This window comes from Triturus cristatus, chromosome 6 (assembly GCF_964204655.1).
Source record: "Triturus cristatus chromosome 6, aTriCri1.1, whole genome shotgun sequence".
Taxonomy (NCBI): domain Eukaryota; kingdom Metazoa; phylum Chordata; class Amphibia; order Caudata; family Salamandridae; genus Triturus; species Triturus cristatus.
Genome location: NC_140589.1, coordinates 956,426,980 through 956,453,027, shown reverse-complemented (window position 1 = coordinate 956,453,027; position 26,048 = coordinate 956,426,980). Strand labels below are relative to the sequence as shown.

Below are 26,048 nucleotides of genomic sequence, written 5' to 3'. Positions count from 1 at the left end.
CAACAGCCGGTTCACGCAGCGTGCCCGCCCTGGCGATGACGCCATGAAGACGCCTAAGGTTCAATGCTGTGTTTCGGTGCGGGATGAAGCCAGATTGATCCGGGTGGACCAGGTCGCCAAGTACCCTAATCAGACGGGTAGCCAGGAGTTTGGCCAGAATTTTCGGCTCAGCGTTGAGGAGTGAAATGGGCCGATAGGAGGCGCATCTATCTCGGGGTTTACCCTCTTTGTGTATGACCACGATCGACGCCAGCCGCTGATCCAACGGAAGGATCCCATCCCCCCGCGCATCCAAAAACATGGCGCGCAGGTGAGGGGCGACCCTATCCGGGAACAGTTTGTACAGATCGATCGGCAGTCCGTTCGGTCCAGAGGCCTTACCCGAATTCAACGCGCGAATCGCCCCCGCCACCTCGTCAACCGTGATGTCGCCATCCAAATCGTCCCTATCTATGTCAGAGAGGCAGGGCAACTCGATATCACGGAGGAGATCAGACGAGTCTTCGGGCGGCCTGTCCGACACAGAGGAATAAACCCTATGAAAATATTCCGCAAAACACTCCACAATCCCTTCAGGTTCCACAATCGCCTCTCCCCCCTCTCCAATCAACTCTGGCACCACTCTATTGACCCGTTCCTTCCTGTCCAGCCACGCCAGGAGTTTCCCTGCCTTATCTCCAACATCATACAGACGGCCCTGTTGTTCCCTGCTGAGGGTCTTGGCGGCGTCCGTCACCAGGTCCCTATACTCCGCCTGCTTCAAGCAAAGCTCATGCAATGAGGACTCTGAGACCTCCTCCTCCATATCCCCTTCAAGGGCCACAATCTCCTCCTCCACTTGCCGCACTTCGCAATCCCTCCGATTCTTGGCAGTCACCACCAGGGAGAGGGCCTCCCCCCGAAGCACGGTCTTAAAATCTTCCCACAGCGAGATCGCCGAGTCCACGGATCCCAGATTGTCCTTAAAGTAATTATCTACCTTCTTTACCAGGGCGCTGCGCATCTTGGGGTCTCGGAAATACCAAGGGTTAATGGGGGCCACCCTCCCTCCTCCCTCCCGACCGAGATCCAGCCGGATCCACACTGGCGAGTGATCAGAGATACCACGTGCCATGTGCCTCGCCTCGGATATCAACGAGGCATGTGCGGCCAGAGTGAGCAGGTAGTCAATCCTGGAGAGGCTACCATGCGCCCCGGAGTGAAACGTGTATTGACTCTGTGTGGGGTGCCGGAGCCTCCAGCAGTCTATCAGGCCAAACGTGTCTAGGAGGTCTGGAAGCCATTTCTGAGCCCCCCCTGTGTCCCTGGGCGGGTATCTATCCAGCAGTCCGGAACCCACAGCGTTGAAATCCCCTCCCACTACCAGCATGCCCCCCGGGAGAGTCAGCAAAGCCCTGCCCAATTCAGCAAATGTGGCGGCCTGCAGGGCCGGCGGGACATAAACCGAAACCAAAACCAAAGTCCTTCCTTCCCACCGCCCCGCCACCGCCACAAACCTCCCCCTATCGTCAACAATGGTGGAGTCCACCTCAAAAGGCAGCGATGCTCTAACGAGGATGCCCACACCCCTGGACCCAGAAGAGAATCCCGAGTGTGCAATTAATTTATACCCCTTCCTATTCAGGGCATAGCACGTATTGCCTATGAGGTGCGTCTCCTGCAGCAGTACAACGTCTGGCATTGAGCGTTTCAGAAATTGCAAAACAATCCCCCTCTTAATGCGATCCCCCAAACCATTAACATTCCAGCTTATAACACTTAGGCCTCTACCCCCCATCCTCAAACGGAAAGAGGCCCACCCCACACCCGAGGCGCCACCATGGAACAGCCCTGAGGATAATCATCATGCCTTGCAGAAATAAACCCCCCAACAACAAACTCAAACTCCCCATAACTCCCCCCACCCTGCACCCCTGCTGCAGCTTAAAAAGCCCCCCCAACTTGCAGTGTGCCTGTCGCCCTACAAAAACAAAAATCTACAAAAAGTACCCTAGGGGAGGAAAAGAGCACCCCTCGTCCCCCCGCAACCCTCCACAGTTACTGCACTCTGTTCAGATCTTCAAATATGGTCAAATCAAGTCAGGCCGGCTTTGAGTTATTAGCCCTGTCCATCCCGGCCACTGTCTCCATGCTCAGCTGTGTCGTCCCCGGTCCGTCGCCGGGGCAAAGCGTCCAGCCATTCGTCGGCCATAACAGGAGAGTCCAAAAAGAATGTCCGATCTTCATACACCACCCGTAGTCTGGCGGGGAAAAGCATGGCATACTTTAGGTCCCGCTCCCGAAGCCTTCGCTTCACCCCCAGGAAGCTCTGTCGCTGCCTCTGCACCTGCTGGGTAAAGTCCGGGTAAAAATTCACCGACGCATTCTGGAAGGGGACTGGGCCCGTCACCCTCGAAGCTTGCAGGATAGCGTCCCGATCTCGAAAATGAAAGAGCCGGGCGACAATTGGCCGCGGCGGGGCACCCGCCTTGGGCCGTCCGCCCGGCACCCTATGGGCCCTTTCCACCGCAAAAAACTTTCCAAGGCCCTTAGGCTTCAGATGATTGAGGACCAAATCTTCCACAAGCAGGTCCGCCGAAGCCTCATCCGAGGACTCCGGGACCCCGATTACGCGCACGTTGTTGCGCCTGGACCGGCTCTCGAAGTCCTCCAGCCGGCGGGCGGCGAGGTCACTCTCGGCCCTCAGCTTCCGGACCTCGTTCTGCAGGTCCGCAACCTCATCCGTGAGGCCCGTGGTCTTGTGGTCCAGGTCCTTAACGCGCTCGTTAGTCTTGCCCAAGTCCGAGCGGATCAAGTTGACATCCACCAGGATGGCGTCCACCTTATGCGCCAGGGCCTCGAATTGCCTCCCCATCGAGGTCTGCATCCCATCAAGCGCGCCCATGACATCCTGCAGGGAGAGCTCCGGGGTCCCAGGCGAGTCCTCCTTCTGGGCATCCGGCGCCTGGCTCGATCCACTCGGCGATGTCTTCAGGAGGGCGTAGCGGTCCATACTGTTGACTTGGGAATACGTTCCCCGCCTGGTGGACTTAGTCTTCTGCCGATCTCCTTCTGCCTTGCCCGACATAATGGACTCCAGGCAGTCCAATGCAGTGAGGACCGTCCTCTCCCAGAGAGAGGTATAAAGAGTGAGCAGGTCCGCCTTGTTCTGCCAAAGTAGCCCACCGAGCGTCCCTGGGGTTATAGAGCCACCCAGAGCACTACAGTGTCCGGGTAGACAAAGGGAACGAAACCGAAAGTGAAAGAGCGAGGGCCTCTGTCCGGCAGTTCACACCTCACCAGGCCGTTGTTGATCAACTAGGAGTCGGGCATCCTGCCAACTCTAGCCCCTGGCATCTCCGGGAGTTAGGCCGCAATCTTTCGCCAGTCATAAGTCCGGTTCCCGATGGGCGATCCGACCGCGGGTAGCATCAGTCGCCTCCCTGACAACTCAGCAACACGGTGCCATGCATACCATCAGGATTAGAGTCAGGATAGTCGACGGAGGGCGCGAGGGTCTCGGGAGCTCTAAGCTCACGCGGCCATCTTGGTCAAGCGCTAGGCTCCTCCTCCCACATGGGCATTGTTAAAACAAAAGGGAGGCTTAGAAGAGTCTTTTGGTGACCAGCATTAGACCACGATGTGGAATGCATGATAAGAGACTGTGTAGAATGTATTCGTGCAATAAAGGGTTGAGAACAAATCAGCCTTCCCATGGTTTGCAGGGAGTTCCCAAAATACCCCTGGGAAGAAGTTGCAGTAGACATTTTGGGACCTGTGAGGGGTGAACATGCCACTCCTTACATACTTGTTTAAATGGATTTGTACTCTAGGTGGGTTGAAGTGTCTTGTGTACATGATATTTCCTTCTCGCAGTGATTACAGTTTTGGAGAACATTTTAAGTGTCAGAGTTATCCATGGTATCTGCTTACTGATAATGGTGGTACAAAAGGGGGTGGTGATGGACGGAGCATCAGAACCAATCAAACACTCACACCCAGTCAACAGATCTGGGTTTGATCCATCACCATTCTTTAGCCCACTTTGCCACCCCAGTTCAGACATGGCCATATGCAAATCAGTCTGACCCTGTGCCTCATGGGAACAGTCCAGCCCGAACTGCCAAGCCATGCCTTCCCTGGACCGGAAACAAGCTTCCTAGGACCGGTTTCTGGCATTTCAGCCGTCTTCAGCCAGGCTTGCTTGAATCCAGTGGCAAAGTGAGCAAGGGACTCACGTCTGAGCATACCCTTTTGTACTACTGATAATGGTGTGCAGTTTTTTTCTCGGTAGACGGATGCATATTTAAAAGAAAGTGGGATTGAACATAAGAGGTCAATCTTATCTCATCCTGAAACGAATGGGGCCATTGAGAGGAGTCTGAAGATGCTGAAGGAAGGCATACAGTTTTCAAGAGTGAATGGTCTGGATTGGAGGAAGGAATTGTCTAACAGATTATCATGGTATCGCATGTCTCCACATGTTACCACAGGAAAATCTCCATTTGAGTTGTTTATAGGGAGAGCGTCATCCACAAAAGTATGTCCTAGTTGGATGCACTGGAACAAATTGGGTGAATGGAGGGAGAACGAAATAGTGGCTCAGGACAAGAGAAAGAAGAATTTTGATAAAAACAAGAATGTGAGGAATGTCGAGGTCAATATTGGTGATTGTGTTAAAATAAGGGCACCTAAAGGTTGTGCTGATTGGTCCAAATTTTTGAGGAAATTACAAGTGGTCCAATGTTCAAATGCCGTCAAAACACATGATGGTCGAATTCAGAACAAGAACAGAGTACAGTTCTTCAACAAGTTTTCAGACTTACTTTCCACTTGCAATCCTAATTTGGAGTAGATTGAAAGGAATATTGGGGATTCCAGGATGAGGAAAAGGCACTCTAATGTGACAACAAGCTGGAGGAGAAGGAGTATTAAAGAAATTAAGTAACCTACATATCTCAAAGATTTTGTTGTCTGATTTTGATGGAAATTCTACAGTGATCTACCCTCTGTGATATTAAATACCAATGTTTTAGCATAATCTTGTTTTTCTTGGGTCATTTAATTCTGAGAAGTTTATCATTGTATTTTGTTTTTATAGAAAGAAGTGTTCATTCTTAAACAAAAAGAATAAATTAATTGCACTATTTTAGAATATAAATGGTAAATATAAAGATGAGGATTGGTACGGGTTGTTTGTTGTGGGTGTCTTTGTTTGTTGTGGGAGGGAGAAGTGTGACATAAGACACTTAGGGCCATATTATCAAGAACGACGATAACATTATCGTCGCTTTAGCGGCAGGAAACTGCCGCTAAAGCGGCGATAAGGGACTTGATAATATGCACTATAGAATTCCAATAGAAGCCCAGGTGAAGGACCACACGCCTAGGCTTCTATTGGAATTCTCTAGTGCATATTATCAAGCCCCTTAGCGCCACTTTAGCGGCAGTTTCCTGCCGCTAAAGCGGTGATAATGTTATCGCTGTTCTTGATAATATGGCCCTGAGAACCTTGAGTGGGTGGAGTGTGTTGAGGTCAGGAATGAAATGAATGGATGGTCAGGAGAAAGACAGTTCTCCATAGATCGCAGTTGGACGGGGTGTATTAAATAAAGCTCAACTTACCTTCACTGCCAACCAACTGTGTCATCATGGAGAGGACATCACAGTAATCTACTTGAATAAGAGTCTCCATGCACATTCTTTGATAGCAGGTACTAGTATCAGATCAAGAAACCTTTGCTATGTTACTCTTATTGTTCCTTTGGGTATTAGGATCTTCCAGGATGATTTGATGTGAAGAATTGGAGCAACACAGAGGGGAAAAAATAATTTATCTAGCCATCAAAAGGGATTTTGTGCCACTACATTAATACATTACTTTGGAGCATCACACTGATCCTTGCAAACCTACATCCTTAAAATATGTGTGTAATTGTCTCTCAAAATATCAAAGAAAATATATCATGGGGCCAACATATCAAGAGATAAAATCTCGTGAAGGTAATATGCATACAGATTTATTGTTCTTAACTCCACATCTGAATGCCTTGACGATATATATATTTTCAAGGTACATATATGTGAAGGTAAATATAGTAAACCCACTCTTGCTTGTATATATATACATATATATAATGTTCTTTGTAATTTGACTTCACTGCTATACAGAGGCAGTGCCCAGTACCCACCTCAAAGGCAGGCGGTAGCTTTCTCCTGTTTTTCTTCGCAATATGTTCTATGATTGCCTGGGCTTCATCATGTCTGTTTTGAGATATCAGCCATCTTGGTGACTCTGGCACACACCTAAAATGGAAGCAAATACTGTAAAGGTACTGAAATAATCTTGTTACATTTCCCTCCGATTTACCTTCTACAACATACATATAATCTGCACAATGTAACCAGAACGGAAATGGAGTGAATAAGTAGCACTGAGATAAGCTGGCAAACGAAAACTATTCCAATGTCAGGCCATATGGCATTAACTCTGCCTGGGCTAAGTTTCACAGGAAATGTTGCGTGCCTCTGGGGCAGTCGGAAGCCTGTCACCCTGCAAATATGAAATGTCCTCCCACATGAGATCAATTGATAGTACCATTTCTATGTGCGCTGCCTCTCCTCTGCGGAGGACAGAAGCTGATTGAGTCCCCTACACTTGCGCTTCAAGGCGCCCATCTGACTTTCAAATGCTGCCCCATAGAAAGGCCGCAGCTGTGGGCGGGTGCACCAGGGTCCTCCTGGGCTGGCCTGGGTGCTGCCGAGGCACTTCTAACGGGGATCGGGGTTCCACTGCCTCGATGGATGGGGGTAGAGGCAATGGGATTATAAATACTAACGGTCCCCCAAAGTAATCCCTTGTGGCCTGGTGGGATGAAGTCAGATTTTAAACCATCCACCACATAGAACACTCTCTGAGGACATGTCCCACAAGAGCACATGCAATGAGTGATGCTAACCATAATTTTCCTTCGTTTCTCTCAAATACTTTACATTTTCTGCTTCACTCAGTAGGTACTAGCAAAAGAAAAATCCCTCACCAGGCACTATAATTCAAAATCACGTATCGCACTGGATGCCTGCCCATATGGCTGCCAGTTAGAATGGCCAATTCCAGCTTACACCACCTCAGGCAACAACTTCTCGGTAAACACTATCACATATGTAGCTCACTGATTCCGACTGAGGTGCTGTACCTATCACACGTGCAGTGTTACTGCTCCCTCCTCTGTAATACAGCAGTAGGTGGCCAGAGTCCTTTGTGTGTTATCAGCATAGGATAGCTTGCAGTATATATGGTGGGTGTATTGATGAACACCAATTTATAGCTGTCTACTTTTTTTTTTTTTTTTTAACAGAGTTTTATATAGCGCGAACTTGACCCGAATCGGGTATCAGAGCGCTTTACATAGCACCAGTTGCATTACATGAGGACACGTTAATTTTTGTTGGGCACGGGGAGATTAAGTGATTTGCCCAGAATCACAGGATGTTCAGCGTCATTGCCGAGACTCGAACCCAGTTCCCCAGATACGAGGTCGACCGCCCTGGCCGTTAGGCCAACTCCTCTCCCCTTGACTTGCATAAACATCAAGCGCATAGTTTCTCCACTTGGTATCCTTAGAGGAGCGCAATTAATGAAAATAGCCCAACCCATAATCCCCGCTCAAGCCGTACTGTGTTTACAAATGAAATAAGGTTTTGTCAGTTTAATCGTCAACACTAATAACATTGAACCCTCCCAGTGCAAAATGGTTTAAATCAAACCTTATACTTCTGGACCCTGGTACTACTGCACCCTTCCATGTGAATGACAACATCACTCATTTACCCATTACAAATGAAATAAGGTTTTGTCAGTTTAATCGTCAACACTAACAACATTGAACCCTCCCAGTGCAAAATGGTTTAAAGCAAACCTTATACTTCTGGACCCTGGTACTACTGCACACTTCCATGTGAATGACAACATCACTCATTTACCCATTAGAGAGTGGTACACATCATTCCATCCATAGTGCATGCTGTTCCTTTCACACTTCCGTGGTCACACATTACAGCGTCTGCGGCAGTAATGAAGCAGGGTCCTCGCTCCCAGCACAGCTGTCTCAGCTGAATATCAGTTCGGCAGGTTCTGAGATGAGCCACCTTTACAAGTAAGCTCCAAATTCCCTTCTCATGGGAGTGGGGTAAAAGAAAACGGCAAACATTGGTGCCACATAATTCCCCCACAGAAGTGGGGTGAGACAACTACTCTTAATTAATATAAACCATTTCCACATTCATCTCTCACATGCTTCAAGGCATGAAGCACATACGCCGAATACACCCTCACAGGCTGTTAAGAGACATTCTTTACCCTGGCATTCTTCTTTGCAGCCTCCACAATCTACCAACTCCCCCTCCCCCCTCTCTCTCTCTCTTTTTCTCCCTCTGCTCCCCGCTTTCTCGAAATCTCTTTCTCACTCTCTCAGCTTCTCTCTTTGTCGACTGATCTTTCCCACTCTCTCTGTCACTCTCTCCACCCCTCTATATCTCTTTCTTCTTATATAGTTGGTAAACACACTGACAATGACCATGCGATGCTCTAAACCATGGAAAGAATACCTTACACGCCATCTTAAGTGCTTACAAAACAATCCGTTGAATCTTTCAAAAATGTTAACATTTACATCTGATCAATGCAATTCTTCGAATTCAATGACTTCCTAAATCCATCTCACAATTGTTTTTCAAACTAAAGGTTTTTCCCATTCAGCTGTTTCAGAAAATGTCCTCAGTATTTCAGGACCATACGTAGCTTTTACCTCCATCAACAGATCATAGGATCGTTTTTTCTAAGTCTTTGTTGTTATTTTTATCTAATAGTAACATTAAATTTGTTGTCAATATCCTTCTTGTCAGCCAGCATATTGCGTATCTGCCCCATTTATCAGACTGAGACACATCTGAAGAGTCTGCCTGTATCTGCCATTCAAAGAAACCTTCTTCCCTCTCACTTGTTTATTATGATAAAGCTTTGAAACGAATTCTAGTTCAGTTGCATATCCAAATGTTTTAATTTTCAGATTGTGATTATTTTTCCCTTTCCTGTCTTCTCATAGTTACTTTGTTCTCTTGCTTGTTCTTGTGTTTATTTGCATTTTCTTTTAAACTATTTGATTGTTTTGTCTGTTGTAACCAGTTTTATGAATCATATGGGTGCGGATTAAAGGAGCAGGTGAAATTGTGAATGTTATTCATGCCTGTGGTGTTTGTGCAAGTGTCCGCGTTTGCCTGTGTTTCTGTCTGCATGTGTATAAAGGTTTGTGTCATGCTTTTAATGATATATACGTTTGCATGTGTCTGTGTGGCCACACGTATGGGTGTGTCTGCCCCTCTCCCTCCCTATAACATAGCAGAAACCCAAACTCCATGTTACAGTTATGACTTCCAGTTTGTCACTGCAATCCCCCCCCCCCCCTTTTCTTTACCGGCGAGCCACGTGATGTCTTCAGGAAGAAGAAAGAAGGCCACAGTGGCTGTGTCCCATTGTATTCACTCGAGTGGTGCAACTCTGCAAAGCCATTCAAATGATGCATGGAGTGTACTAGACTAGCGAGGAAAACCTGATGCGACTGCTCTGTATGATACCAGGGGATGTTAAAAACGATTATAACATGGTTTATCTCATAATCAGGGATGGAGTGTTATACATTGATAAGGAACTGCATATATGAGTCGAATCGCAAATGTACGGCAACTTATGAGTAATCAGGACCAGGGCCGGACTGGGAATGCGGCCCACCGGGGGATTGCCCGGTGCCCGCTACGGCCAGTCCGGCCCTGATCAGGACGAGAGCTCAAGCCAGGTACCCGAATAACCCATGTTGCATGCAAGAGCTATGTCTAGTCCATCTGCATTTCGTGTTTCAATATTTCGGTGACACACCTTCATTTAAATTGAGTAACTTGATATTTTGTTACTTTATATTCGTTCGTTGTAGTGCGGTGTTCCCGTTAGAGATTAATACTAAAATATCCTTTAAGGTTGACAGGTCCCTGAACTGTAGACAAGGACCGAAAACTTCGGATCATCATCTCTTCACCTGACATGCCTTTAGATTCATGAGAAAGAATTAGCTTTATGTTACAATGGACAAACGAGTGTCAGACTCAGCAACAACTAAGTTGGTGTCCCTGTCCGTACCCAGATGCACAGTTGTGCACTGTTCACTTTTGCACACTTTGCACACTGGATCACTTCCACTAACTGAAAGCACATCATGTTTGTTTTCATTGTTCAAATATTTCCAAAAAGTCCCAAAAAAATTACATTAAAGTATATGATACTTTATGGCAAAGGAATGCTTCACTTGCTTCCTCTAAACGCAAGGATAAAATCAAAGTTTGCTACAATTGACTACACCCCCTCCTAACATCTCCAAACTGCTGCCCATCTCTGGAGGCCTCAAAGACTGGTGCTCTCTATTGATTGAGGCTTCCCCATTTTTAAGAAGTAAGTCTCTGAAATGGGGTTCCTTTAGGAGTTCAAAAAGAAGTTTAGAGTTGTCCTAGGGAAGCCACGAGAGATTCCATGATAGACTACACCTAGGAAATAGATATTTTAAAATTGATATTGTAGTTTGTGTGGTATTTAATGACAAAGTGCATGGCGTTTGTATGTTCGTTTGGGATACAAGTAAAAAATCATGAGCATCTTTGCAAAATTCATAAGGGGGAAACTGCTTTACCTGAATAATTTCTGACTATATGGCAGAGATCACTTTCTCACACACCAGGGATCACATAAAAATGTGTCTGATTTCAAAAGTCTGTGTATGTGTGTACAGTGATTGCTTTCCTAAGGTGACATTGTATGATGTCATTTGAATTTCATTCTAAAGCTCTGTCATACATTTTTTGGAAAGCTAATGCCTCATTAATACAGCTTTAGGACAGGTTTATCAGACGTTTTTGCCTGGCCCAGGTCATCAAATTGATGTGGGACACATCATAGGAGAGGATCGCATTGACAGATTAAAAAATATGGTCAACATCTGGTGCTATCTAGTGGTTTAGCTGCCTTTCATTAATAAAGAAAAAAGAACAATTAATGGACAGAATGGAGAACAATGCCATACATTCACCCCAGTACAGAGATCTGGGCCTAAATGCATCGTTTGACTCCACTGGCATGGAGAGCACGGGACCGACATCTGGGCATACCCGTCCCACTGGGGGTGACAAATGCAAAACGCACAATTTAAGGACAGAATCACGAACAATGTCAGAGATCTGGGTCTAAATCCATAGTTTTTTGCTCCCCATGCCATTCCAGTTTGAACCCAGCCATATGCAAATCAGTCTTGACCCTGCATCCAATGGGAACAGCCCAGCCCAAACTGCCAAGCCAAGTCAAGTCCTCCCTGTAATGGAAACAAGCATCCTGGGACCGGTGTCAGGGTTTCACCCCTCATCACCCAGGCTAGCTTGACTGCAGTGGCATGGAGAGCACGGGACCCACGTCTGGGCATACCCGGCCCACTCGGGGTGACAAATGCAAAATTGATGAACAGAATGCAGAACAATGTCATACATTGACCCCAGTACAGAGATCTTGGCCATCCTCGCAGTTCGGGCTGGACTGTTCCCATTAGGAACAGGGTCAAGACTGATTTGCATATAGCTGGGTCTAAACTGGGGTGGCATGGTGAGCAAAAGAACAATGGATTTAACCCAGATCTCTCGACTGGGGTGAATGTTTGATTTGCTCTGCATTCCGTCCATCATCTGTGTGTCTTTTGCTCTTATTAATAAAGAGCGCCGATTTGCTTTCAAATTTGTAAACAGATATGTTTTCCTGGAAGGTGCCTAGACTAGTTTAAGGAATTCTGCTTGGCGTTGATAAGAAGAGAGGGGAGTGTGCCTGATGATGCTAAATATGGTTTGTGTAGCAAAGTTAATTTCTTCACCTGTGGGTTAGAAAGATAATTTTGGGAAGCCAACTAGAACTCTTCAAGACTTTCCTAATATGGTGTGACTTATAATGAAACAAGTAATATTTAATTTGCTCATTAATGTAGTGTCGGTGTAGAATTTGATTGTAAGAAAGGGAATTCGGCAGCACATTTTTCTGATGTTCAAGATATAACACCTGACTGGTGTGGCAATGGTCATAGGAACATCTTTTCCTGCAGGTTGAAATCAAATAACACTCTGAGGTTCCACGTTGAAGGGAGATGGAGCAAAAGTGTCCCAAGGTAAACAATAGGGACATATAGGGCACTTGAAGCTGGAAAGTAAATATTCTAAGTTTTAAAGGAGTTTGGTGGGAGTCTGCATGGATCCATCTAATGCTAAGTGGTTGTCAGATAGAATGAAATATGAGGCTAGTTGTGTGAAGAATTTGTGGGGATAACAACAAGGAGATGAGATAGAACATCACCGTGAGGTGCAGAGAGAGAGAGGAGAGGCAGAGGTGAGGTAGTGAGAGGCACACGAGAGGTAGAGATATTGACGTAGGCACCAAGAGAGGTAGAGAAAGATGTTAGGTCATGAGAGAGGAAGGTATGGAGGTGGGGTAGACATAGACGTATTGGAAAACAAAGCCGAGGTAAACAGATTTGAAAGAGGAAGAGCAGGTTGATAAATAGAAATGTAGAAACAGGGCGAGAGAAGGAAAGAAGAGGGCAATGTAGAAGAACTGAGGTAAAATAAGGGGAGAGACATGAGACACCGGATGAGGCACAGCAAGGTAGTGGGTGGTACATTGGCATGATATAGCAGTAGTCAGAGTGAAGGACAGATTAAGAAATGGATGAAAATTATCAGGGCACAAGTCCTAAAAAAAGAAGTGGGGGGACGCTGACGTCACAACAGGAAGTGACGTCACCAAAGGTGGCTTGCACCATCAGACTCATTGCCTCCCCTCGTTCACCCCTTAGATGCGATTGCATCAGAGAAGGCAGCGCGTGAGCAGCGTTCTGAATGAGCTCTGATCTCACCCCAGAGAGGCCAAAGAGTGAATGTGTGGCTCCATTTGCTCCAGTTATCGAGCTCCCGGTAAAATAAGTGGAGGGACGCCGTTCACGCGCGTGGAACCCCGACTCGAGCCCTGAAAATTATAGTGATTGGTGAGGTAGCTAGAGATGCAGTACAGCATGTTAAAGATATAAAAAGAATTAGAGATAGAGTTGAAACTGAGAAAAAATGGGATGGTACGAGAGGTGGAAAGAGATGCAAGATAGACAAAGGAAAGTAATAACAGTGGCGTAACGAAACTCGAGAGGGCCCCCCTGAAGGTACATGAAGGGGCCCCGCTCCGGATTTCATCAGGAGCTGTAGGTCCAGAGTACTGTGCTGAGGCCGGGGCCCCCCTGCAGCTCGGGGCTCCCCCGCACCGCGGGTGCTACGTGGGCCTTTGTTAGGCCACTGAAGTAACATCAGAGTTAGACCGACAGAAGTAGACAGACAGAAGTAGACAGGGAAGTAAAGAATGGTGAATCTGTGTAGTGAGAGAGTGATGATAGAGCGATTGGTGCGTAGAGAAAAAGAGGTTGATAAAGGTAGAGGGTGGCAAGTGAGACAGACTCAAAGCTCGAGTGTTTGGCAGAGAGAGATTAAAACGGTGAAAGAGTTAGGTGTGAAAAGGAAAGAGAAAGAAAGAAAGAGAGAGAGAAAGAGAGAGAGAGAAAACGCTTTAATGGGGGGGGGGGGCGTTCCTTGGAGGGTTAAGGCCCTAGGCATTTCGCCACTTAATAACAAAGCTTTGATACAGCTAGCAAATTTAACACCATCAGAAACTCAGCAGACTCGAAATCTCCTCTCAAGGCATTAGGAATATTTCCACTAGACAAACTGGAAATCACGCCTTCTGACATCAGCATTACCCATTCTGCTTTGCTTATCCCTCTTAAAGACCCTTGTCTCCTTCTCAGAACTTCTATGCTTGTGCCAAAACGTCCTTTTCAGGGTCTCTGAATTCTGAGTTTATTGAGATAACTGTTGTACTACAAATCCCCCAACATGATTATATTTCCTTCAGTTGTTCTTGAACTGATGGATACCTCATTTGCAACAACACACTTTGTGAAGTATGGCTACTTTTCATAGGGTCAAATCTATAGTGCTTCCTATCAATACACATTGTTTTAATGTTTTGTATGCATCATAGCCAATAGCAGTTCTTGTGATTCAAGTGTTATAGTGCCCTTCAACTGATGTCAGGCTTCATTGAAATTGGTTCTTCAAAGAATTTGAGCAGATCAAATTATACAATATTAAACTGTAAAGTGCATTACCAATAATAGAGCAGGAAGAAGAAATTGGGGATCGTGACAGCGATCTGCAAGTATCGCCAGTGTGGAATCGCGTATGCCATTCCAGAGAGTATTACAAGTCCAACGGTGAAGGCCATTTGGTAAACAATGCCCACAATCTTCCTCTGGTTCAAACCAACAAATTCTGCAACTGAAATAAAGATTTAGGATTACCACACCTCCGGATTTATGGCAATATCTCAACTGGGTATTTAAATCAAGTTCAGCAATGAGTTTGTAATGTTAGCCTTGTCCACAATATGTTCTAGCACAAGACTAGTTTGAGATAAGTTGAAGCTTTTCAGAAACCTTCTACTAAAGACGCCATTTACTAATATATATCTTGGCATGCATTATGTTTTAATAATTCCTTAGTGCCACTTAAAAATTTAAAACAACACCATTCTTACTCAGAATATAGCCCGATAGCCAGCATCCCTTGCTGACCAATCCTTGTATTGTGCGAAATATCACAACCAATGTGTAATATGGAGAAACGGCCATGAGTATTCCAAATACTGCGTTTATGAGGATAGTAATGAGAAGACATGGTTTTCGTCCAAATCTGCATAAAGAAGAAACAACACAAACTAAAACAGCAGAATTTCTAAAAACCACACATTTAGGGCCTAATTACCAGTTGGACCGCCAAACTCATAGTGGCGTGGTAGATACCGCCCGCCGCACCAGCAGTCCGACTGCTGTATTCCATCTTCGGCAGTCGGACCAGTGATCCCACAGCGTTGACACGGCAGTCTGGGTCAGTAGTATGCTGGTGGTGCCGTTGCAGCACCGCCAAGTATATCGTGACTTTTCTGACCTCCCCACTTTTCATGGCAGTGATCCCGCCATGAAATGTGTGGCGGTCGGGAAAGTAAAGAGGCACTATAGCACCCTCGGTGCCCCTGTGAATTGGGGTGCATGCAGGGGGGCACATGGTGTGCCCCCCTGTCTGCATGCCCCCCTTTCCTGCATGACAAGGAGTGCAAAGTATATGCCATGCAGGTACGGGCTTTTGCACTCCCATTGCAGTGCCTTTTTAGCAGTCACCACTGAGGGAATGCCAAAGGACTGCCCGCCAGATCCCGACGAGGTAACTTGTAATCTGGCGGGAGGCCGACGGTGAGGTTTGGCGGTGTGGGAGCAGAGCGATGGCGTGGCGGCCGGCTCCCACTCCCCCAAACTCGTAATCAGGCCCTAAGTCTTTTTGGATGACTTGCTATACCTTGATTTACTTACTGTCAACTTTTTTCAAGACATCTCTAATGAATAGGCAATTTTTTAATGTAATATTTGATGTCATATTTTGTGATGCAATTTGTTTTGCCCATTCCTGTGCTGTTCCACTTCTTCATATTTTTACCTTTGATGAAGTTACCCAAAATACATAGTTTACAAGATAGCAGGATTTTATCTGTACAGTTCTTCATGCTTTAGTGCTATCGCCTGTCAAGTTCAGAAATAGACCATCGATATCCATGATTCATACAAGGTCACACATCTTCAAAGGTGAAAGAGCTCCTAACAACATTCAAAAAGTAGAAGTAGTAAAACATAGTATCAACATTTTGAAAGATGTGCAGTTAAATATGAACTTGTAGAAAATATGTGCACTTATATCTATAACATAATTCTAGAGAAACAGGATCTGCCAAGCTGAATGGGCCCGATGCTAATCACGGTAATATCTAAGTCAATGAGGGCCCAATGGAAAGAAAAAATTCTAAGGGCCTCATTTATGAGGTTTTGGCGCAGGGCTGCGCTGCAAAGAATCTTGTGGTGTTGCCCAACGTTAAAACAAAAGGGCAGGAATGCGGCGTATCTATAAGATACAGTGCATTCCTGTCTTTTTCCCCTTCGCCAGCGCACGATGAGCTACCATGTACCAACGCAGGCAGAGCTGATTGATTGACCTTCCTGCACAAAATCATTACATTCAGGCGATTTCCTCTTTCTGTGTATGCTGCAGAATGCAGCACACATACAAAAGGAAAAAACAAGGAGAAATCAAAACATTTCTCCTTGTTGCTCCTCCCTAACGCCATCCCTGGGGTGGCCTTAGATCCTGATGCATTCCCAGGTTTACGTTGGCTTGTATATCTGGGAATGATTTAGGTTCCATGGGTGGTACAAGGGACCAAAGGAAATGATGGACGGAGTGTTGAACATTGCAAGCACTCACCCCCAGTCAACTGATCTGAGTTTAATCCATCACTGTTCTTTAGCCCACTCTGCCACCCCAGTTCAGACATGGCCATATGCAAATCAGTCTGACCCTGTGCCTCATGGGAACAGTCCAGCCGCAAGCTTCCTAGGACCTGGCATTTCAGCCGTCTTCAGCCCGGCTTGCTTGAATCCAGTGGCAAAGTGAGCAAGGGACTCACGTCTGAGCATACCCTGCCAACTATTGGCGAACAAAGCAAAAACCAAAGGAAATGATGGACGGAGTGTTGAACATTGCAAGCACTCACCCCCAGTCAACTGATCTGGGTTTAATCCATCACCGTTGTTTAGCCCACTCTGCCACCCCAGTTCAGACATGGCCATATGCAAATCAGTCTGACCCTGTGCCTCATGGGAACAGTCCAGCCCGAACTGCCAAGCCATGTCTTCCCTGGACCGGAAACAAGCTTCCTAGGACCGGGGTCTGGCATTTCAGCCATCTTCAGCCCGGCTTGCTTGAATCCAGTGGCAAAGTGAGCAAGGGACTCACGTCTGAGCATACCCTGCCAACTATTGGCGAACAAAGCAAAAACCAAACGAAATGATGGACGGAGTGTTGAACATTGCAAGCACTCACCCCCAGTCAACTGATCTGGGTTTAATCCATCACCGTTCTTTAGCCCACTTTGCAACCCCAGTTCAGACATGGCCATATGCAAATCAGTCTGACCCTGTGCCTCATGGGAACAGTCCAGCCCGAACTGCCAAGCCATGTCTTCCCTGGACCGGAAACAAGCTTCCTAGGACCGGTTTCTGGCATTTCAGCCATCTTCAGGCAGGCTTGCTTGAATCCAGTGGCAAAGTGAGCCAGGGACTCACGTCTGAACATACCCTGCCAACTTATGGCTCACTTTGCCACTGGATTCAAGCAAGCCTGGCTGAAGACGGTTGAAATGCCAGAAACTGGTCCTAGGAAGCTTGTTTCCGGTTTTGTACCACTTTGTTCACCATAAGTTGGCAGGGTATGCTCAGACGTGAGTTCCTTGCTCACTTTGCCACTGGATTCAAGCAAGCCTGGCTGAAGACGGCTGAAATGCCAGAAACCGGTCCTAGGAAGCTTGTTTCCGGTCCAGGGAAGACATGGCTTGGCAGTTCGGGCTGGTCTGTTCCCATGAGGCACAGGGTCAGACTGATTTGCATATGGCCATGTCTGAACTGGGGTGACAGAGTGGGCTAAAGAACGGTGATGGATTAAACCTAGATCTGTTGACTGGGTGTGAGTGTTTGATTGGTTCTGATGCTCCGTCCATCACCACCCCCTTTTGTACCACTTAGTTCGCCATAAGTTGGCAGGGTATGCTCAGACGTGAGTCCCTTGCTCACTTTGCCACTGGATTCAAGCAAGCCTGGCTGAAGACGGCTGAAATGCCAGAAACCGGTCCTAGGAAGCTTGTTTCCGGTCCAGGGAAGACATGGCTTGGCAGTTTGGGCTGGTCTGTTCCCATGAGGCACAGGGTCAGACTGATTTGCATATGGCCGTGTCTGAACTGGGGTGACAGAGTGGGCTAAAGAACGGTGATGGATCAAACCCAGATCTGTTGACTGGGTGTGAGTGTTTGATTGGTTCTGATGCTCCGTCCATCACCACCCCCTTTTGTACCACTTTGTTATAAGGGACCACCCACAGCAACACCTATGGAACCCCCCTTTCAAGCAGTGTTCAGCATGAAATGGGCACATCTTTACAAGGCCATGAAAAGCCACATAAAGTGGATTTACATGGCCTTGTAAATGTGCCGCTGCACATTGCACCACCGGAAGGTCAGAAACGTGGCATTCCGGTGGCACAAAAGTGTGCCAGAGTTTAGCACTGTCAAGTCAATGGGTTTAAAGCTTTAGGACACTCTTCTACCACAAGAAGCGCTCCATGCATCTGAGGTGCCCTTGAGAAGAGGCTTAGTGTGCAAACCATGCCTTCTTTTGTTTTTTGCAGAGTAGACATTTGACCCAGAAGATGTGGATTTATGTGTTAAAGACAGAAAGGTGCTTTGGGTTCCAACTTCTCTTCCAGCGATGTATTAGGATCTTGCCTCCTGATAGATCAGTTTGGCCTTGTGGACTGTGGCTGGCTGATCTAGCCTGTTGCATAGTTGCTGCACCACATCCTTAGGTTTCAAAAACGTCCTTGTCGCGTCCAAATTCCCTCCGTTGATCGCCTTCGGCAAGTGTAGGTGGTTAAGTTCACCAGATTCACCTGGTTGTATCTTTGAGGCTCAATATCATCCACCATTTCATCATTTGCTAGTGTCTCTGTGCTACCACTGATGGACTGCAGCCTACACAAAGCAGCCCAGGTCTGCCCCAAAAGCAGAATATCTGCTAATGACTTAGACATTGCTTTTTATTCATTATATTCTGCCTAGGGCAACATTTCCTTTAATGGATCTACCAGTACTGAAGCCATTGAAGCAGCCACAAACAAAACATTATAGACTAACACAGGGAGACACTCTAGGTTTTGCAAGTAAAGTGCAGGTAACATGGAAGAAATAAACCCATAATTATTTTTTCTTGAGAAAGGGAAGCAGACTTGGAACTCCATTTAATGTTACTGTTCTTCTCATAGACATGGAAATAACATACATCGATAGAGACATGGTAAATGTCATACATACCTGTCTGCTATGTATCCTATGCTTAAAGAGCCAATAAAAAATCCAAGATTCACACATGACTGTAGGAGGTCCAATTTCCAGGCGTCGCCACACACAAGGTCAAACTGTGGAAGCAGACAACAATTACAACAATATAAGGCGTGCACGCCATGCACATTGGAACACTGGGGAAGCAATTGTCTTTTGATTAAATATCAAATTATGTTTTTTCCAAAACTACTGTAAGAAATTACATGACACAGGTAGCCTACCTACGCCCAGAAATAGAACCAGCCAAGTAAATACAGGCAGAAATAGTTGATCTAGTAATATAATTACTGGTAGCCCACACTGCTGTATTTAGACCTGTGCCCAGTAATTCAAGGAACAGCCAGCAGAAACGCATTATCACATTAGACGTCTGACAGCACAGAGCTGTTGAAGACATCTCTGAAACTACCTTGAGATGAAATGGTACTACCACATACCATGTTGTGTTACTATTCCAACTACTGATAAAACAGATGATGATTTGGTGAGTGTGCAATAAAAGCTCAGAAGCAGTTGTGTAGTTTCCACCAACATCCTAATGAAGGTGAGAGTGTCAGGCTCTCTCTTTACTCCTTACTCAGGGCTTTGTTTAAAGCTTGGTGGATGTGGATATCCACCAAAAAAGAAGTGGATGTCACGTTTGCCATATTTAACGTGCAAAGAGGCCCTATATGCTCCAAAGAGGGAGGCCTGGACATCCATCACATTTTGGTAGATGTCTGACATCCAACAAACTGTAAATAAGACCCTGAGCACTGTATCATTTTTCTGCCTGACCCTTCTCACATTAAAGTATGCAGTTTGTCACCACCACCCATGGATTTCAATTCACCAAAAGGCCTGGGGTCGTGGAAGGGACATTACATGCCCTTTGACCCTGTGTGGCATCACATGACCTATAGGCATGGTAATATCATAATAATAATAATAATAATAACCCGATATTTGTAAAGCGCGAACTAATCACCCGTAAGGGTCTCAAGGCACTGGGGGCCGTCGAGGAGATTGAGCTATTGCCCAGAGTCACATGATGCTGAGCTGATCTGCCTCCGGTGCTCGGGATTGAATCATGAGCCCCGCGCTCTGGAGTCAGCTGCGCTGGCTGCTGTGCCACACCTCTTCCCATCATAGAAAGTGACGTGTGATGTTGGGCCTTGAAGGAGCCGCAAAATTTGACTTTAAGGAAGTGAATGTAACATTATTAATATAAGGTGAAATGTAATGCTCGCTTTGTATGGCCTATGGGCAGCAAAGCCGGAGGCTGCACAGGGCCTCTAAGACCAGCAAATAGGGAAAAGATCACTCATAGACCCCACATCCGAGGTCATCAATACCCAGAAAGAAACCAGAACAATATTCTTGGATGCTTTCTCTTATTGCCCATATACAGGCTAGGGTATCCTTGTTTGAATCCAGACGAAAAAAGAAAAACACTTAATCCAACTAACAATTATCACTTCTTGGGACATGGGAGTTTAAAAAAGACCTACCAGCTGTTAGCATGACCTTCATCAAGTCAGAGCAGACAATCTGCTTCCAGCAAGCAAGAGCTGACAAAATGCTCTCACTTGCTGGAAGTTGAGGTTTCATCAGTTTACCTGCCTGCTGTCAAGTGGGCAGGGAGACACACTAAAGGATTCCTCCTGCGTGAAGGGGGCTGCTTTTAAGCAGCTCCCTCCATGCAGCAGCAATGTCAGCTCCTGCATGAGGCACCGAGCCGGCAGGGACGGCAGAGGCCTTGAGGCTCCCCTGCAGTCCGGAGGGGAAAGAGCTGCAAGACACAAAATAAAGGTGAGAAACGAGCAGAAACAGGCAGAATAAAGGTCAGAAACAAGCAGCAAGAGGGAAGATAAATGTGAGAACTGAGCTGATAGAGGCAGAATAAAAATCAGAAAGAAGCAGAATAAAGTTAAGAAATGAGCAGAAAGAAGCAGAACAAAGGTCAGCAACTAATAGAAAACGGCAAAATTAAGGTAAGAAACAAACAGAAAGACGCAGAATAAAGGTGAGAAACGAGAAGAAAGAGCCAAAATAGTCGTCAGAAACAAGCAGCAAGAGGCAGAATAAATGTGAGAAACAAGCAGAAAGAGCCAGAATAAAGGTCAGAAAAGAAAGAAAGAAGCAAAATAAACGTTAGAAACTAGCAGAAAGAGGCAAAATGAAGGGCAGCAAGAAGCAGAAAGAGTCGAAAAAAGGTGAGGAACGAGCAGAAAGAGGCTAAGCAAAAGTCAGATATGAGCTAAAAGAGGCCGAAAAAAGGTCAGCAATGAGCAGAAAGAGGCAAAATAGAGATCGGAAACAAGCAGAAAGAGGCAAAATAAAGGTCAGAAACAAGCAGAAAGAGCCAAATCGAGGTCAGAAACTAGCAGAAAGAGGCAAAATAAAAGTCCACAATGAGCAGAAAGAGGCAAAAGAGAGATCAGAAAGGAGCAGAGAGAGGCAAAATAAATGTGAGGAATAATCACAAATAGGCAAAAGGTCTGATCCAGATTTTATAAAGATCTGATAAAGGTGAAAAACGAGCAGAAAGAGGCAAAATAAAGGTCAACAATGAGCAGAAAGAGGCAACATAAAATTAAAAAAGGTGAGAAATGAGCTGAAAAGCAGAATAAAGGTCAGCAGTGAGCAGAAAATGACAGAGAACAAGCATAACAGGGCAAACAGAGAGCACTCAGACACTCACACCCACACTCACAGACCCACTCAGACACTCTCACACCCACTCAGAGACTCACACCCCTACTAACAGACTTACTGAGACACTCATGCACTCACACACTCATTCTCAAAGGTTAGTGGTTACATTTTGGAAATCCATTTTTTTAAAAACCTTAGAAATTCACATAAAAAAACAAAGGTTAAAGAGACGTTATAGTTAGGGATTAAAATAAAAAAAACTGTAAAAATTAACTGAAGAAAACAAAGGATTTCAGGGTTGTTATAGTTAGGAAATAGAATTTTTTTAAAACCTTAGAAATTTACTGAAAAAATCAAAGGTTACAGGGACGTTAAAGTTAGGCTCAGACATCACCCATCTAAAGCTTAAAAATGCAGCAGTTATAGTTACCTGAGCTAACTAGAACTTACACCCCCACAATACACTACTTATGACCTCAGATATTAAATCACTCATGCCATGGTCAGTGACATCACTGAGGACATCACTGATGACATCATCTACTGAACAACTTACACACCTACACACACTCCTTGAAAACCTCACATACACCCACTCACACTCCCACACAACCACTCACAAACCCATTTTCAGACACATACAAGTACTCACACACCCACTCACTCATACAGCCACTCAAATAACCACTAACTCACCCATACAGCCACTCATGCACCCACTCACTCACTAATACAGCTACTCACACATCCAGTCATACAGGCATACAGACACTAGCCCACCCACCCATACAGCTATTTACACATTGAGCCAATCAGCCATAAAGCACTAACACACCTACTTATTCACCTATACAATCATACAGCCACTCAGTCACCCATGCAGTTACTCACACATCCACTCACTTACTCATACAGATACTAGCACATATACTCACTCACGTATACAGTCACTGACACAAGTACACACTCACCCATACAGTCACTCACACACCCCATCATTTGCCCATTCAGACTCTCACATACCCACTCACTCACCCATACACTACTGATACACCCACTCACTCACCCACAGAGCCGCACACAGTCACTTACTCACCTCATCAGCCGCTCACTCTCCCATACCACCACTCACACACCCATACCACAATTCACACACCTATAGAGCAACTCAAGCACCTACTAACATATGTATACACAGTCACACAGCCACTCACATTCTATATGTCAAAATATTTCACTAATTAGTAGAACACAGAGTATAGTAATTTTACTTTTATAATATCTTAGTATATATGTTTAACACTCAGAAACTTTTATTAAACACTCACACTCAATGGGTGATTCCATCAGTGATGTCATTTGAGATGGCAACAGTGATGTCAATGACCGTGTCATGAGTGATGGAATACATGAGGTCATAAGCAGTGCATTGTGGGGACACAAGTTATAATTAGCTCAGGTAACTATAACTGCTGAATTTCTATGGTTTTATATGAGTGAAATCTGAGCCTAACGTAACTATAACGTCCCTGTGACCTTTGGTTGTTTTTAGTGAATAGATATGTAATAGATATATAATAATATAAATATATTGGTAGAATAATTATATAATTAAATAATTAATTAAATAATTTGCTGCTCTGTTGAAACGCTGCTTTGCTAATTTGCACAATCCTCTTAACATTTTCTAGTTGATTTTAAAACGAATTGTAATGAATTTATTGATTTTAAAACGAACTGCAATGAAATTTGTTTAACTGGTGTACTCAGAATCTGGTTTGCTCTGGAACCGTGGGGTGTGGTGGGGGAATCGAACTCTGAATCTTGCAGCCCTTAGTACCGACTTTGCCATTTTTACTAGGCGGCGCGGTCTAGTTGCTGGCAATTCTGGAACACATAAAGTGCTAGGCTGCACGAGCGCGCAGCGGGTGCGCCGGGGGACGCCTTAGGCAAGCCCGTCTGTGCCCGTCAGTGACCCGGAGGTGGCCGGAGCCGGAAACGCTGCCTGTCTGACCTCAGAGATAAGGGGATACCTGAAATTCGATAGGGAAGAGCTTGTGAACATTGGTAAGAAGGCTAGTGTTTGTAACAGAAACTTGGCTAACCAATCCTACGATCGCCATCACGGTCCCGCCGGGCTACCAGATTATTAGGAAAGACCGCCCTATGGGGAGGGGAGGGGTCATTGCGCTCATTGTCTAGAGCCCTCTCAATTGCTCTCCACTAACTATTGGGAAGATAGAGGGGGCTGAAAGCCTGGGTTTTCCTATTATGATCTCTGCCCAACAGTCTATTGCGGGGGTAGTTGTTTACCGCCCTCCTGGCCCTGCCGGGAAGTTCTTGGAATCAATCAGCCGCATCATTGCTCCGATTGCGGCGAAATATAGTCACTGCCTGTTGCTCGGGGACTTTAATATTCATATGAACAAACTGATGGAACTGGAGTCTAAAGGGCTGTTTGAAGCCATAGACTTTCTTAACATGACCCCATATGTTCACCTCCCGACCCATGAAAAGGGCCACATGTTGGACCAGGTTTTCTCTTCTAAACAGATTAAACTGGACACCCCATTACCTTTAGTCTGGCCGGACCATTTTCTGCTCAAATTTAAAATTGACAGGGACTATGGCAGCCCTCAATCACACACTCTGCCCAGGGAGAGTAGCTACAGGCCTTTTCATTTGATCACTCCAGAGGCTTTACAAATGGCTCTCAGTCTCCACCCTATTCCCCTTAGCGGGTGCCTGGAAGAGGATGTACTTGCACTGGAGAATTGGCTCCATATTGTTAAAGATTTCTCCTCCCCCAAAGCTATTAGCAGCCCGTTCGTTCCAAAAGGGAAGACCCCGGCACTCTTCAACTAATATATAAACTATACACATTCGTTAGAAATTAATCACATACGTTGTATGTACCAAGTCATAGAGAGAAGAACCAATTCACATGAGGAATATCAGGAAACAAACAAATATATGCTGTGAGTTTAGTTTAATGATTTTTAAACACAGAGCACTTCATCTAGCATATTGCATCATATATCGGACAAAACATCGGACAGAGAAGAATGTCTCCCTTGTTAATATGTATGTCCCAAATCTTGCAGTTCTTGTAAATGCTAAGTTTTGACACGTAGAGTATTCTCTCTGAAACAGCCAACGCGCGTTTCGTCACCACCGTGACTTCCTCAAGGCTGTAAGGTAATGGTAATGCAAACATTGAAGTGTCCTGAAATTAATGCCCAAGCTGCTGTAACAGTCCTTTATGGACGAATTTTTAAAAATTCAAATACTGTAAAGAGCACTAAACGTCATTGACAAGAAGACTGATTAAAAACAAGTCCTATATGCAATGTCACCCTCAATATGTGAACCAAAAAGTGAATAAAGAAGACATGCAAAGAAAACGAGTAATGTGTGAAGCATAGAACAAACTCCAGATTTAGAAGAAACAGTCATACCAAATAGTGACACAGTCAGAATGACTGGAAAAGTGTTCATAGCTACGCAAGAAAAAGTTTGGAAACCGGTGAAAAAGAGAGAATCTATGAATCCATGTTCACTTCCTGAATAAGTTACAGAAAGACGGCTCCATTGTTTAGAGACCAAGAAAGAAAAAGAGAATTATAGATCAAATTCTTGTATGTTAATATATCACCTTCAGATATAATGGTTGCATAAATGTTGGCAATGGCTATAGTGGGCCCGATCCCCTATATATCTCCGAGGTCCCCAGAAAGTAACTCGATGAATCCAGATATTCACTATCTCCTAGGATTGCAAGAGTCGTAGCTGGAAAAGGAAAGAGAGCGCAGCAGTCCTTGCAAGATTAGATAATTCAGTCAAGAACGCATTAATAATTATAGAGCTTAGGTATTCTACTGCCTATACCCATAGCCGGACAGCCAGACATTCACCTTTATTTATCTTCAAGTATGTAGTAAAGCATATTATGCTGTAATGGGGCCGTTTAAAGCCTCCAAAATCCTGTTGAGTATAGAGATCCCGTAAACCAGACGTGGTGTTGTACGGTTTGGCAAAGACTGCATATGAGACAGATAGAGAACACAATTGTAAAGTAGTTCCTAGAAAATCATTTGAAGATTTGTCAGGCCTAATAAAACGTGAACGCATCGTATAAGTATGACTTACGTACACATTAGAGTTTAAGAACACCGGTTCTTAGATCCAGGAGTAATAGATGTCTCTTGTCATTTGAGCCAAGTTAAAATACATCTATGGAAAACAAAGAGTATGCACATTAGAT

At 45.3% G+C, this 26,048-nt stretch overlaps 1 protein-coding gene across 1 annotated transcript in view; it reads right to left on the bottom strand.

The window, feature by feature from the left end:
- Window positions 1-26,048, bottom strand: part of LOC146820844 (solute carrier family 22 member 2-like) — a 384,966-nt gene that overhangs the window by 197,428 nt on the left and 161,490 nt on the right. The window contains exons 2-5 of the mRNA XM_085611653.1: window positions 19,118-19,221; window positions 14,690-14,844; window positions 14,262-14,430; window positions 6,171-6,285 (exon numbers count right to left, since the gene is read on the bottom strand). Coding sequence (XP_085467779.1) covers window positions 6,171-6,285; window positions 14,262-14,430; window positions 14,690-14,844; window positions 19,118-19,221 — 543 coding nt within the window. The remainder of the gene's footprint in view (window positions 1-6,170; window positions 6,286-14,261; window positions 14,431-14,689; window positions 14,845-19,117; window positions 19,222-26,048) is intronic.